Source organism: Rhinopithecus roxellana, chromosome 18, assembly GCF_007565055.1.
Source record: "Rhinopithecus roxellana isolate Shanxi Qingling chromosome 18, ASM756505v1, whole genome shotgun sequence".
NCBI lineage: Eukaryota > Metazoa > Chordata > Mammalia > Primates > Cercopithecidae > Rhinopithecus > Rhinopithecus roxellana.
The window spans coordinates 48107150-48123395 of NC_044566.1; the positions used below are offsets into that span (position 1 = coordinate 48107150).

General features: G+C 35.8%; 1 protein-coding gene across 5 annotated transcripts in view; it reads left to right on the forward strand.

Moving 5' to 3' along the window:
• Positions 1 to 16246, forward strand: part of TSC22D1 (TSC22 domain family member 1) — a 143544-nt gene that overhangs the window by 22621 nt on the left and 104677 nt on the right. For 2 of the 5 annotated variants that reach the window (XR_004054627.1, XR_004054628.1), the window contains 2 exons: positions 13706 to 13875; positions 14753 to 16040. The exons of 2 other annotated variants lie outside the window; for them this stretch is intronic. Coding sequence is in view for 1 of the 3 variants with exons in the window: in XM_030921903.1 (XP_030777763.1) it covers positions 13706 to 13793 (88 nt within the window). In the remaining 2 variants the exon portion in view is untranslated. Of the gene's footprint in view, positions 1 to 13705; positions 16041 to 16246 lie in introns of those variants that run through there. One more of the 5 variants, XM_030921903.1, reaches the window with a different exon arrangement.

Here is a 16246-nt window from a genome sequence, read left to right on the forward strand (position 1 = left end):
TTCTGTACCTTTGTGACGGTTGTGGTGCAGTCTTTCTCACCTGGGGTCCATAAGACAATCCCTACAGGAAAAAGAGTGCCTACTTTCTTAGTTTTAAGAATGGCATACATCTAGCACCGTCATTCTAAATATATAAGAGAATAGTGAATTCATTACATACAGTGGGGGCATCAGGGATTAATTCTTTTGCTGACTCTCATGCTACCAGGACAGTACTAGATGTGATTATTGAGAAGTGCTTTGAAATTCCTAAATTCACAAAACATAAGTTGTTGTAAAAGCACCCTTTCCTTTTTTTTTAAATGGGGGAATACTTGGAAGAAATACAGCATCATGTAGCAGTTAAGTTAATACTCTAAAATAGAACCATTACCCTCATTAAGTGATTCGCAAACTTTTTCATTCTGAAAGATTGTTTTAGATGGGCATTATGCCCTGAAGACCATCTGTTCCATGCTCAGTCCCATATGGGCCTGAAAACTATCTCCTTAGAATGAATGGGATTAATCTGTTTGTTTTAAGTAAGATTGTAAGTCAGTATCTGGTTTTTTAAGTTTCAAACATTCATTGAACTGGATTTTGAAATCTGTAAAGTTTCAAAACTAGTTTTTTTGTAATATCGATTCTAAAAGTAAAAAAAAAAAAAATAGAATTAGAGCCCAGGTATTTGGGGGAATGCTTATTGTTACATATTTTTTGGAAACTGACATTGCATTTTCATTTATTGGAGACCGATACATTCTGAAGAAAAAAGACGATTTTATTGAAATCCAACTCTTTCGTCATGTAATACCTGTTACTGACCTGGAGAACATTCTTTGAAACACAGATTGAGAAATGTTAGTTTGCTTCATTTTATATATGAGAAATGTCATTGGTCATGTATAGTCAAGTGATGGCAGGCCTCAACTGGAGCCCATCTCTACATTTATTATTCTGCTACAGCAGTTCCCTTTCTGTTTACCACCTTGTTTTCTATTAGTATTCAATTCATATTAGAAATAAAAGTATAATTGTTGTCATGTGAGAGTGTAACAAGTAGACATCTGGCAGACATTAAAGAACACATTTTGAGAAGTGCAGCACTGACATATTTGCAGGCTCTTTTATTTGGCCCTGTCTTTGTAAATGGTTTGCAGACCTTAGCAGGGGAATAGACTTTCTATGTGATAGTATATTCCTGACGGAAATCTTGTACATAAGTTAGAAAGAACTAGTTAACTTCATAAATGTAGGGAAACTATCAGTTTGTTACATGCTTCAATTGCCATCAGTATGGGGTATTTTAATAGCTTTATGTTCTCTGTTCCTCATGTCGGAGAGTTAAACCTTGATGGTGTTAGCTCAGTAAAGCAGCCGATTGAACATTCTTGTCTATTATTTATCCATTTCCTAGGTTATGCTTATCAGAAAAATGAAATACGAAAGAAGTACAAAAAGGGTTGTCAAAAACTGGAGAAACCTTGAAGTCATTTTGGGATAAAGATTTGCTAAAAGATTTGGGGCTAAAAGATGGTTATTGGGAGATGTTTCTGAAGATATACAGGTAAATTAGGGAATGAATTCATGGCTCTTTTGGGAATGCCTTTAAGATGGCCAGCATACACTTCATGTGGGGGTAACAGCTACCCTTGTAAAGGAGAGAGGTGTATAATACACCTAGTGAAGTTCTTGGTTGTTCTGTAAATGGTGTCTGCTCTTACTACTGTGCCAAATAAGAGTGATTGAAAGTGTTGGTCTTTTTTTTTTTTTCTTTTAATTTTTAGACACAGGGCCTTGCCCTGTTGCCCAGGCTAGAGTATAGTGGCACTATCATAGCTCACTGCAGCCTCGAACACCTGACCTCAGGCAGTCCTCCCGACTCACCCTCCCAAAGTGTTGGGATTACAGGTCTGAACCACTGTACCTGGCCTGCGTCAAAATCTGTAAAGTACTAGCTGATGGGGGCCTGGCACAATGGCTTACACCTGTAATCCCACCACTTTGAGAGGCTGAAGCAGGTGGATCGCTTGAGCCTAGAAGTTCAAGACCAGCCTGCCCAAAATGGTGAAACCTTGTCTCTACTAAAAACACAAAAATTAGCCAGGCGTGGTGGCACACTTCTGTAATCCCAGCTACTTGGGAGGCTGAGGCACGAGAATTGTTTCAATCTGGGAGGCAGAGTTTGCAGTGAGCTAAGAATGTGCCACTGTGCTCCAGCCTGGGCTGCACTCCAGCCTGGGCAACAGAGTGAGACTCGGTCTCAGACCAAAAAAAAAAAAAAAAAAAAACAGTACTAGCTAATTGGGGTTTTGGGTTTTTGTTTTAGTTTTTGAGACAGGGTCTTGCTCTGTCACCCAGGCTGGAGTGCAGTGGCGAGATCTCGGATCACTGTCACTTCTGCCCTCAGGCTCAAGCAATTCTCCCACTTCAGTTTCCCTGAGTAGCCAGGACTGCAGGTACATGCCACCATGCCTAATTCTTGTTTCTGTTTTTTGAGATGGGATTCCATTCTGTTGCCCATGCTGGAGTGCAGTGGTGCAATCATAGCTCACTGCAGCCTCAACTTTCCCCAAGCTCAGGTGATCCTTCCACCTCAGCATCTTGAGTAGCTGAGATAACAGGTGGGTGCCACCTTGCCCAGTTTATTTTTATTTTTTCTGAGACTGGATCTCACTTTGTCACCCAGGCTGGAGTACAGTGGCAGTCATAGCTCATTGCATCCTCAACCTCCAGGGCTCAAGTGATTCTCCTACCTTAGCCTCCCAAGTAGCTGGGACTACAGATGTGTGCCACCACACTTGGCTAATACTAAATTTTTATGGAGATGGAGTCTGACTATGTTGCCCAGGCTGGGCTGATTGGTTTTGAAGGAAGTATGGAAATAAGCTTTTCTTCTATTTAGAAATACTATAATCTGGTATTCTGAATAATATGTTAAGAAGTGGCTTATTAAAAACTGAAGGAATGTACACTAGCTTTACTTCCTTCCCCCCCCCCCCCCCAGCCCCGAGACAGAATTTCATTCTCGTTGCCCAGGCTGGAGTGTAGTGGCGCAATCTCGATTCACTGCAACCTCTGTCTCCCAGGTTCAGGCAATTCTCCTCCCTCAGCCCCCCAAGTAGCTGAGATTACAGGCATGCACCATGACGCCCGGCTAAATTTTGTGTTTTTAGTATAGAGATGGGGTTTCACCATGTCAGGCTGGTCTTGAACTCCTGACCTCAGGTTATCCACCCACCCTGGCCTCCCAAAGTACTGGGATTACAGGCGCGAGGCACCGTGCCTGGCTGCTTTATTTCTTAATGGAGCCTGCCAAATAAAGAACTTGAGTTCTAGTAATATTAGCACTTTCAAAGACATAAGCTAAGATCCTTTGTGGCTTTTGCGAAGTTTTACTGATAGTTATTACAACGTTAACTAGACTCCGCATACTTAAAGCATATTTTTAAAATTGTTAATTTGATGGTGGGGTGGTATTCTTCTTTCTTAATACCGTTTCATTTTCTTTTTGGCAACATTTTACTTTCCAGATGTGGATTAGTCACATCAAAATTTTATTACTAAAATGTTTGGAAAGTGGAAATAACTGTGGAAACTGTGATAAGTCAGTAAGGTAGCAGGATTCAAATTATTTTTTCCAGGATTTAAATTTAGACTATCATGTTGGATATTTACAATTTTTCTGGTTTGTAGCCTCATTACTGTATAGAAATCAACTACCTGATGAGTAGTTGACAAACACAGCTAGCTTGGTTGCTTGTTTGCTTTTCTTGCCTTTTTTTTTTTTTTTTTTTTTGAGACAGGATCTGGCCCTGTTCCCTAGGCTGGAGTGCAATGGTGTGATCTCGGCTAACTGCAACCTCTGCCTCTTTGGGCTCAAGCCATCCTCCCACCTCAGCCTCCCCAAGTAGCTGGGACTACAGGTGTGTGCAACCACGCCTGGCTAATTTTTTGTAGAGATAGGATTTTACCATGTTGCTTAGGCTGGTCTTGAACTCCTGAGCTCAAGAGATCCTCTCTCCTCAGCCTCCCAATGTGCTGCGATTACAAGCCTGATCCGCTGTGCCCAGCTCAGGCTTTCTTAATTTCTGACAGTTTGCTGACATGGGCCCTAAGGTCGAGGATGCCTTCTGAGATTGGTGGAAGCTACTGATATTTCCTTGTCAATTTAGGCCCAGTTGCTTTGTAAGTTATAATACGATAGAGTAGATTAAAGGATTTATTTGTAAGTAGATGTGTTCTGTGTTTTACAAAACCTACCCTACTTTATTGGTAAAGAATTGGAAAGCACCCTGTTTTAACTAAAATGTTGATTGCTTCTGCAGATGTCTAATATCATATTTTTTTTTATTAAATTCAAATTGAGATAAGGTAATGACCTTTCATCTTATATATGGAGGAACTTGAATAGATACATTGTAAGCTATCATAAGTAATACTTAAAATATATTAAAATTCAGGTCAGCTATACAGCATTCGTACAGATTACTAAAGACTGTTTCTCTGGGTCTTTAAACAGAATTGAGCTCTGAATCCAATTTATCATTTTCAGATTGTCATTTTAATCATGCTTATAACAGAAATGGTGTTTATATTATGTTAGGATAATAAAACTCATTAAATTATGAAGTTCTTATACATTTAAAAGTCTATCTTACATATTATGCAAATCAATAGATACGGATCAGGTAAACTAGAAATTCTAGTTAGAAAAAATCCTTTTTGTGTCTTGGTTTTTGCAGATTCTTAAAAGGTGAAAGGAATTTCTGATTATCATTTTAACATGTTTAGATATGGGCTTTTTAGTTTCAATAGAAACATTTTTTCCTAGATTATCTTGATGATATTAAGTTGTTAAATTTTGCTACACTTTATTTCAAAGTTTTACTGTCTTGTAAAACTCCATAGTTTTATATAGTTTTACTGTCTTGTAAAATTCCGCATTTCATATGTTGATAGAAATGGCAAAACAAGTTAACTTGCATGACTTAAGCTTAGCTTGCTTAACTGTCAATTGATGTATATTTAAATGAATTTGAAGTTGTTTCAGAATTCTATTTAAAACAGTATATTTATTCTAGCTTTTATCCTATACTAAGTATTTATTTATTTATTTGAGACGGAGTCTCACTCTGTCACCCAGGCTGGAGTGCAGTGATGCGATCTTGAGTCACTGCAACCTCTGCCTCCCGGGTTCAAGCAATTCTCCTGCTTTAGCTTCCCGAGTAGCTGGGACTACAGGCCTGTGCCAGCACTCCCGGCTAATTTTTGTATTTTTAGTAGAGACAGGGTTTCGCCATGTTGGCCAGGCTGGTCTCGAACTCCTGACCTCAAGTGATCCGCCCACCTTGGCCTCCCAAAGTGCTGGGATTACAGACATGTGCCACTGTGCCCAGCCCCAGTCCATATACTGAGTATTTAAAAAGAAGTACTCAGTTGTTAATCAAAATAATATGATTTAGAAAAATGTAAATTAAACCTCAGAGCCCTAGAGTCAAACTGATTTTGAATTTCCTGTTCTTCACTAGGCATGTGATCTTAGGTGAGTTAGTTCACCACTTTGTGCCTCAGTTTCCTTATCAAGTAAAGTGATGATAATAATATTTCATATATTATAGGGTTATTCTAATGATTGAGTGAGGCAGTATATATAAAATGCATAATACAATGCATAATAATACTGCACGCAGTGTTGAGTTCCTGTAGTTCTGGCTACTTGGGTAGCTGAGACATGAGGATTGCTTGAACCCAGGAGTTTGAGGCTGTAGTGTGCCATGATTGTACCTGTAAATAGCCACTGCATTCCAGCCTGGGCATCATAGGAAGACCTTGTCTCTCTTTTTTAAAAAGCATAATACACTACCTGCCATATACTAAGCTCTCAGTAAATTAAAAATTAAAACAAAAGTTATGAATATTTACCTGTAACCAACTTTGTAAGTGAAGGTATTAATAAATTATTTGGGAGTTTATCTCTTGAATTTTAATTTAAAAAAAGGAAGAAGTGTATTTATGGCATTAAACTCTATTTCCTGTGAAAATTTTTGAAGAAAAAAATGAGCAGAAAGTCTTCAGTTTTAATAATGCAGGAATAAATATACATGATCATGTAAATTGGAAAGAACTTTTGCTTTTTTATTCACCTGTTCTATGATATGCTTGCTGTAGTCTGGAGTTAATTTCCACACTTGCTGTTTAATGTAAACATTGTTTTTCTATTTGTAGGAGAGATTTTTCTCTTTTGATCTCTCAAATATTGTCTTCTGAATTAAAGTTCTCTATCTAAAGAACTGTTTATCAAAGGGAAAGAAAAAGCCTATTAACATCTGGTTACTTTTCTGCTATTAGTACAGAACATGACATAATGCCATCGTTTCTATTAGGATTAGCTTTTAAAGAAAGGTTGGACTAAATTTTTCATCTGAATGAAAAATTGGAGATTTATGTTTCTTAATTTCTCAGTGGATATTGCATAGGAGTGTTGAGTATGGAACCGTATTCAGGATGTTTTGTTCTATTTTTTATTTTCAACTTTCTATTTGGAATTAATTTTAGACTTACCAAAAGTTGCAAAAATTTAGTACACAGGCTTGTTGTGGTGGCTTATGCCTGTAATCTCACCATTTTGGGAGACTGAGGCAGGCAGATTACTTGAGCCCAGGAGTTCAAGACCAGCCTGGGCAACATGATGAAACTCTGTCTTTACAAAAATTAGCCAAGCATGGTGGTGTGTCCCTGTAGTCCCAGCTATTAGTGAGGCTGAGGTGGGAAGTTGACTCGAGTCAGGGAAGTGGAGGTTGCAGTGAGCCACAGTTGTGCCAGTGTATTCCAGCCTGGGCGACAGAGCCACACCCTATCTAAATATATACATACATACCTACATATATATACACACACACGTACATACACATACATACACATCTATACATACGTATTTCACACAGAATTCCCATATACCTGTCACCCAGCTTTCCTTAATGTTCGTATCATGTATAACCATAGTACAGAAGTCAGGAAATGCAGAAGTCAGGAAATTAATACCAACTACTCTAAACATTTTTGAATTTTGACGTTGTCTATTAAATGATCTTTTTCTGGTCCAGGATCCAGTTCAGGAATTCATATTGTACTTGGTTGTCATATCTCCTTAATCTCCTTCAATCTAGGCCTGCTCTTCATTCTTTCTTTCCTTTCATGACTTTGACACTTTTGAAGAATACTAGTTAGTGTGATTGGTCCTCAATCTGTGTGTGTGCATTTTTGGCAAGGATATGACAGAAGTGATGGTGTATTCTTATCAGTAGATAAGGAGGTACATGATTATGATCCATCCCATTATTGGTGATGTCATCTTGATCATTTGATTAAGGAAGTGCCTACCAGGTTTCTGAACTATGAAGTTACTATTTTTTCACTTTGTAATTAACAAGTATCTTGGGGGGAATATTTTGAGACTATGTAAATAATCTTGTTTCTCATACTTCCATTAATTTTAGCATCCATTGATGATTCTTGCTTGATAATCTTTTACATTTAATTATTTAACATCTTTTTTTATTTCATTGTTGACTGATATATTATTTTCCTTGTCATAAATGGATAAAGACCCCAAAGGAATTAATGTAAAGGCAACCTAATTCGCAAAACGTGTTTTTGTTGCTATGGTCTTTCTTTTCTATTTATTTTTATTTGTATTTGTATTTATTTGTATTTTTTTGAGACGGAGTCTTGCACTGTCACCCAGGCTGGAGTGCAGTGGCATGATCTTGGCTCACTGCAACCTTTGCCTCCTGGGTTCAAGTGATTCTTGTGCTTCAGCCTCCCAAGTAGCTGGGATTACAGGTACATACCATCACACCTGGCTAATTTTTATATTTTTAGTAGAGACAGGATTTCACCATGTTGGCCAGGCTGGTCTTGAACTCCTGGCCTCAAGTGATCCGCCTGCCTTGGCCTCTCAAAATGCTGAAATTACAGGCATGAACCACCACGCCTGGCCTGGCCTTTCATGTTTATCTTTTTCTGAGTTCACTCTTAAGAATATAACACAACCCAAGATCCTAGAATGAAAATATATAGTAGGAAGATTATCCTTTTTTATTTTTTTTCCAATACCTTATAGGTCTTTCAAATTTCTTTCATTTTAAGGATCAAGCTAAATATTTCATACTAGCAAAATGAAGAAGACACTAGAGAGGTAAAAGTAATGGATAGGTTAATTATGAAAAAAGTATTTGTTAGAGTAATTTAGAGATTGTTGTTAAAATTACTTTTACTAAGGTTTTTTTTTTTAATGACATATACTAGCCTTTTTCGTTTAAAGGAGTCAGTGGCAAATTTAAGCTTTATTTATTTATTTCTTTTGAGACGGAATCTCGCTCGTTGCCCAGGCTGGAGTGCAGTGGTGTGATCGCGGCTCATTGCAACCTCCGCCTCCCGGGTTCAAGCGATTCTCTTGCCTCAGCCTCCCAAGTAGCTGGGACTACAGGTATGTGCCATCACACCTGGCTAATTTTTGTAGTTTTTATTAGAGATGGGTTTCACCATGGTGGCCAGGCTGGTCTTGAACTCCTGACTTCAGGTGATCCACCTGCCTTGGCCTCCCAAAGTGCTGAGATTTCAGGTGTGAGCCACTGTGCCCGGCCAAATTTAACCATTTTTATATTTAGTTTTCTTGACCCTTAGGTTGCCTTATCCTTTTTTATAGTCAATGTGGTTTATGCAACTGTGTTTCTGTGATTTCCTTTTATCTTTTATTCTATAGTGGATTAACTACTCTAAAATATATATATTGTAGATCGTTTCTTTTTCATCTATTTTACTTCATCTTCTACCTTAGTGGAGCATGAACACATTTGGGTTATCTGTTGCTTGTCTTTTCTCAAATACTTGATAGTTATATCTAGTGGACTAACTTGAATACCAGTAACATTTTCGGATGGTATGTTTTCCAAAAGGATGAAGAGAAAATATACTGATAATGGAATTTGGTGAGATGTTGAGCTCTAAAAATACTTTAATAGTTAGGTTTTTCTATTTTCACCATAGCTTTCTTCTCTTTTAGGAAATTGATGTCCTTGATCAGGCACATATTCTCATGATGGTATTCAGCCCCTTAAGTTCAGACTTCCTTCCTATTGTTTTTTTAATTAAAAAAATTATTTTTAACACACAACTTTGCTCAGAGTCTTCCCTGTTTTTTTTTTAAATGTATATTCCATTTGATAATACACACAAGCTTTATGGTTAAGAAATAATCTTTACCTCCAATACAATACCTTAGTTAACTAATTCCAAAGAACTTGGTTAGTTTTTTTGTTTTTTTTTTTCCCACCTTTTTGTTTTGTTATGGGGTAAGATCTCTCCCTTTTTGAAATTGGATATTCTGGCAGTGTCTGGTTTTCATACTACTTTTAAATCTCTGAAAAATAATATCAGAAATCTGTAATCGTTGTTGCAATTTGGGTAACATTTGTGTCATCTCAGGATAATACCTTTGAAATTCTGCTAACTATACTAAAAAATTAATCCTTAGAAGTTGACAACGCCAAAAAGAGATGGATCCATGAAAGTTATTTATTTTTTATTTTTTATTTTTTGAGATGGCAGAGTCTTGCTCTGTCGCCCAGGCTAGAGTGCAGTGTCTTGATCTCAGCCCACTGCAACCTCCGCCTCCCAGGCTCAAGCGATTCTCCTGCTTCAGCCTCCCCAGTAGCGGGACTACAGGCGAGCGCCACCATGTCCAGCTAATTTTTTGTATTTTTAGTGGAGACAGGTTTCACCATGTTGGCCAGTCTGGTCTCGAACTCCTGACCTCAGGTGATTGGCCCGCCTCAGCTTCACAAATTGCTGGGATTACGAGTGTGAGCCGTGGTGCCTGGCCGAAAGTTTATACTTTTGTTAAATTTTTTGATAAATTTCTGTAGGATTAGAAAGTTGAACTTTTCAGTGTCTACTTTATATATCAACTACTTGACAAAATTCTTATTTGTTTTTTGATCAGTAACTTATTTGTAAAGCATTTACTGAGTTACCTATTCCATGTGCCAAGCACTTTTCTAGGGGCTGGAGATAAAAGACACACTGCTTTTGTTAAGCATGTTCTTTCCTTTTCTTCTTACTGCCAGCTAGGACTGTTTTAGATACTTAGAGGAATTTGTGAAAAATTTGTTTTCTTTGTAGAAGTGCCTTAGGACCAGTATGAATGGGTAATAATAGGTAAAGAATAAAAAGATGCTTCCAATGTATGTAGAATGTCCAGGTTAATGAATAATCGGTAAATTTATAAACCATTAAGTTCAACTTTAGATCGGTCAGTTGTAGCACGTTTGAGTAGAAATTGGTCTTTGTAGAAACATAGTACCTTCTATTTCATAGCTTAAATAGGTGTAGCCTTCCCTTATGCTTAGATACTAGAAATGCTTAAAACTAATAAGCTGCGTATACTCATTTAATAATTTAATATTGAGAACAAATATTGCAAACAGCCTAATTTGATGTACTTCTCATAACATTTTCTCAGTGGTATTTATATATAAAATACTGTTTCTGATTTGAATATACATGGATTTTCAGTAAGAATCTTTAAAAATTTCATTATTTACAGAAAATGTTAAAATGATTGCATTGATGTACTGGTAAGTTAATAGATCTATGACAGCCACTTGAGGTAGCAGCTCAGCATGGCTCATTTTGTTAGCTTTGGTTTGAAATTTTTTCTCTAGTGGTTGAAATGTAAGTCTTGCAGTGGAAAAAATATTTCCCCTTCTTAAAATATCACATAGAAGAATGTTGTCCACTAAAATAGAATTAGGTAAGGGCTTCCTGTATCATTTTTAGGAGTTTCCATCAATAATATTCTCACAAAGGCTGCTCTTTCTTGTTCAAATAATGACGTCATTTTGAAAGCATCTTTACGTTTTTTATATAAATGATACATGATCAAATTCAGAGTCTTCGTAAATTATTAACTCTTAAAGCAGGAGAGATACCGCCTCTCCTCAGTGATTTCAAAGTAATTTCTACTTAGAGAAATCTGTTTATTCATTTCTGAGTATGAGTGTTGAATTAGGATGTTTTGGTACTTCAGGCAAAATAAATAAGTTATATTCTGAAAGTGTTCTGACTTAGGGGAAGTTTGTAAAGATTCATTTTCTCTGGCGAGCTCTCATATTTAACTTGCTGTGTAACCTAACCTAAGGACATTTGGTTTTTTAAAATCTAAGTTTGTTGTACTTTTAATCTATATTATACTGTGGTGTGTGATAAATAAAGATTTGGATGCATTTAACGTAAAGTTCCTGCTGTAGAAGAAATTCTAAATTTAGACTAATATTAATCTGAGCAATATCTGGTTTTTTGGGAGTTGTTTTTCATTTTCAAAGTGAAGTAGGCCTGTAAACTTAAAAATGAAAGTTACCAGGTATATTTGCTATTTCAAAATGTACCTCTTTCTTTTTGCCTGTATTTTCACTCACTTATATGTTATTATTGATTAGTATTCAAGAACCAAAGGAAAACTATTGAAAAGTTAACTATTGGAAACTAAAGGAAATTTGGAAAATCGTATTTTAATTATATTCTCTGAATAGGTTTTAAACTATTTTAAAGTAGTTAAGTTTTACTTAGATTTCATTAATTTAGAAATCTTAGATAATTTTCACTGTTAATACTGAGCTATTACTATATGAAAAAGAATAATTTGTCAAGGAAATTGATTAGAAAAGACTAGAGGATGACTGTTTAAAGCACTTTTGTAGCACCTATTTGCACCATATAGGTACAGTGAAAATGTGTGTAGATAGCTCCAATGTACTGATTTTCAGCCTTTTTCATCTGTTAAAGAGCCACTCCTTAACAACTCCAGCTGTGGAATGCTTTGTTAATCTACTTGGGTTTTTTAGGCCCTTGAAACCACTTAATTAGATTGCATTTATTAAGATTCAGTATTCAGATCCTTTTTTAATTTGTATTCCTTCTTACCATCCGTCATATACCTCCTCATTGTGATTATACTGTAAAATACTTTTTAAAGCCTAGTGATCTAAAGAATACAATCTTTTAAATACTAAAAGACTTTTGGACTTAAAATCTATTGGAAACTTAAATTGAAAAAATAGCTGCCACTTAGGTGCATAAAGTACTTTCATAATTATTTGATACCTCTTGTTAGGTGGCAGTTTCACCTTCTTTCCAATTTCTTTTTTCTTTTCTTTAATATTTGGTAATTGCAGATTTGATGGTTAAATTAATAGGTTTTCTTTACTTAGGTCAAACTGTCTTCATTTCTCATTTGTACAGAATTGGGTATGTTCCTGTGCAGAAGGGTTAGTTCATTCTTTTCATCTTTAAGCTTTTAAAAATACTTAGTCTGAATGTTGTTAGGTAATGGAATAACCATTCCTTTTCAGCTTTTGATACATTTCCAAACTGGCTGGCAGAGCCAGGAGGAAGTGAAGGCATTAAAAACACTAACTTTGGTTGGTTGCTACCTTCTTAGTGCTGAGACTATAACCTTTGTTGGTTGATTGATAGAGAACAAGAGAACACAATCCTCGTTCCGCTAACAGGTAAGGAACCCTTGTGATAAACAGTTGATATGAGAGGGAGATTACTTGATAGCATTTTATAAAAACTTTATCCCAAAATATGACATGTCCCAGAAATAGGATACTGTGACTGACTGTATTTCATAGAACAAGGATATGCAGCACCTTTAGAATAAGATCTGAAATTTAATAGGGATGTATTACTCTGTACCACAAAGCATAATTGATCTGTTTTCCAAAGGCAACACTGTTAAAATTTATCCTGCAGTCCCTGTAACTTTAAATATGTATCTGCCTATCTTGTTCTCCTTTCAGCTTTTCCTTGATCAGATGCTATGTGCTTTGAACTTCCTTCTCTTATTTACCTTATTCCTATAATAAAGCTAACTATTTTCTAGTATCTTTGCCATCATCTATAATTTGAGTATATCTTACTGCTTTAATTTCTATGTTATAGCCATTAATGATTATTCCTGGTTCTTCTTGACCCAAAAGAAAATGATTATGCATTTTAAAAAATATTTTGAGTCTGTATTACCTATATTCACTATTCTGCCTTCCCAGTTTTAAAGCTGAGTGCTTGAAGAATAACTCTTTTCAGTGACAGTAGTCATAAGCTTTGATAAAATACAGGCTTAGCTTTGTATTGCTGTAATATGGGCCTATAGTGTGATTAATTCTTTAAGTTAATGAAGACTTGAACTCAGAGAAGAAATTCAGCTTCTTAGACTTTCCCAAAGTTTAGTAGTATTCCTGTTAAGATGCTTGATTTTTTCTGTTTCTACTTTTCAGTCCATCTTCTTTTCTTTGACAGAAGAATTAACTGGGACTCCTCCTTTGATATATCTGAGGTTGCGTGCCTTTTCCCTGTCCCTTAAAGACAACTGTGATCTTGTTTCCAGTCATAATTTATCATTTTTGATTTGGTCTTCCACTTAAAGTTGAGTGGTTTATCACAGAGTGTGTTATGGCTTAGACTAATACAGGTCCCTTCTTAATAGTTACTGAGGAATTAATCATTTGTGGTGACAGACTTCTAAAATTCAAATGAAGAAGGCACTTAAGAAAGTATGCCCAAAGGTAGCTCTTTTTATCCTGAGGATAAGCCATTACAAACTCAAATGACCAGAGAATGTAATTTCTTAATAAGAATTTTTTCTTAAATCTATATTCAGCTCTCTATTTCAGTGCTTCTCTCCTACCAGAGGTGCAAGGAGTGATCCTAGAACCACAGATACAGCCAAGACCACGGAGAGCTTTTGACGTCAGGGGTCCACTTTCTCCACTGAACCCTTGGAGACAGAATATCCAGCTTCTGGAGAGAGTGGGAAAGGATAATAAACAAGTGGGTGCTTTCCATTATTTACTTGGGTTAATTTATAGATTGGAGTGTCCTTCCATTGCCCATTTAATTCTATGGTAAACTCCTTGGGTTCATTTAAGAACCAGGTGGGACTGCAATCTGTTTGTTTTTCTAAGAATGCTAACTAGTACTCATTCAAAAATGAGACCTAAAATTTAATTTTCTCTCCAGATAATTAAAGCAGTGGATGATTTGGGGCACATGATTTGACGAATGCCTGTGTAGTCCACAGGGATTTTAAAAAGGGAATATCTACCCGTTTTGGCCTTTATGGTATTAGTGGACTTCTAAGTGCTCTTTATATTCCAGTAATATAAAAGGTTCTGTATTTCATCTTTGGGCAAACTGGACATTTGAAGTCTAATTTATACAGTCAGATGTCCAGGTGTTATCCTACCCTGTTAGTGAGAACCTTTTGGTCTTCTTCCTACCTCAAATGTTAGGACTTCATATTAGATCTTTTAAAAGATGCAATGATAGTACTATTATGGTTTTACTGTCAATTCTAGGCTTCATTCTTTAATAAAAGATAAGTATGAATGAATGTAAGTTTCAGGATACAATATCCCTGAAAGCTATGTTTAATATACTCAAAAGTCATTTTCTAGTCCCTAGGAATAAATATTTGTGGTAAAAGAACCCTTTCCTAGATTTCACCCATGGCATTAAGATGGTTTTCTCTTAGTTTCTTTGATGCCAAGGGTAGGATTTGATTCCAGGAAGTTCTTATCACCTACAATGGGTAGAATGTGAACTTGTTACCTTTTGGCAAGTTTTCATTTTTCCTTGGTGGATTCCTTCTGTGACTCCAGGTATCTTGATAATGGGAGACTGGTTTATTTGTTCTCTAATTGCCCAGATTTCTTTCAACTGGTAAAACATCATACTTCTTCAGCAAAAGGAATTCTTCTAGCAGAGCCTTCATGGATGATATCTGTCACACATGCCAGCACCTGCAGTTTGGAAGGCAGTGGTGAATGGATCCATGCAATATGTCTAGAAGACACAAGGATGAGCCAGCCACCTGATCTTGTCATTTATAAACTTTTAAGAATTACTCTGGTTTACTTTTGGTCTGAAAATGGAAAGGCTCAAATAATGAAATAATCTTTTCAGATTGGAATTTTACATGGCCATGAAAATATTTATTTCTATTCAGAAGACTGAAATAGAGGAAGCTTGAGAGACTCCTTTCTTTTAAAAGCAGCTCTCTGTATCTGTTTCATTTAAAAGATTTGTGGGATTGAAAATCACCTTAATGAAGTAGGCAAACTTTTTTTTATTAGTAGAGGAAGTCCAGAAAACTTAATGAAGTGGTTTTTTTTTTGTTGCCTGACACTGAAAGTAACTAGTAAATAAAGGGTGAACTTCTTAATTATTTGAAAACAGCTTTTAATATTAGGATATACTCTTTTAGCCCATCTTTGGTAGTCTTGAGCCTTATTATAATTGTCAAATCAATGTTTCTAACAGAGAAGTAGAAGAAATATCTCTTGAGATGGAAGTAGCTTGGTCTGTCCTCTAAAGTAATACCTACCTGTTAAACTTGAGGTATTTTTTTTCACACTGAAGGCATACTAAAGTTTGAATAATACACGAAACAGTAGTTTACAGAGCAGAGGCACTTAGTATTAGAATAAGCCTGTAGGTGTGAAGGAATAAGTGTTGCAAAATAGTTATTTATCCAAGCTATCAATTAATTGATTGAAGTAGTTATCAAAATGTTTCTGTTTCTCTCTTTCTTTGGTATCTATTAACTGGTCAGTCAAAAGCTATTAAAGAAAATTTTTAAAGTCACATAATGCTGCCAGTTTGTTAAATTTGTTATACATTTTAAGAACAGATATTCTAGAGTTATTAATATGGAAGCAGCTAAAATGTTTTAGGAAATCTCAAAAGTTTTGGAAGCCACGTTTGCTAAAGCATAACCTGCACTTAGTCTTTCTTGGCTCTCTGTATTTTTTTATCATTATAAATAAATTTTTGTAAGTATAGTACTTAAAAGTAAGTTTAAAGGATCAATTTGAACTGAAATTTCCCCCAGAGAGCTTTGAATTCCCATAAATGATTACAGCTTTTTACTACTGACTTGTTTTTAGTAAATGTTAATAAGACAATTGGTTTACAAATACATATAAATTAAAAAACAATTGTTAATCGTTTTAGGAAGAACTGAAGGAACTAAAAATGATATTTGCTTGGAAATTAAGTTAGTTGAATTCTTTGAACCACAGTACAAACCACTTTGTGTGGCCTTTGAGATTATAAGCTTCTTGTTTCAGCTTTGAAGATGAAAAGTGATTTAATCTCTTAATCTCATGCTTTGATTGAATTTTAGCTCTGTTCCTTAAAA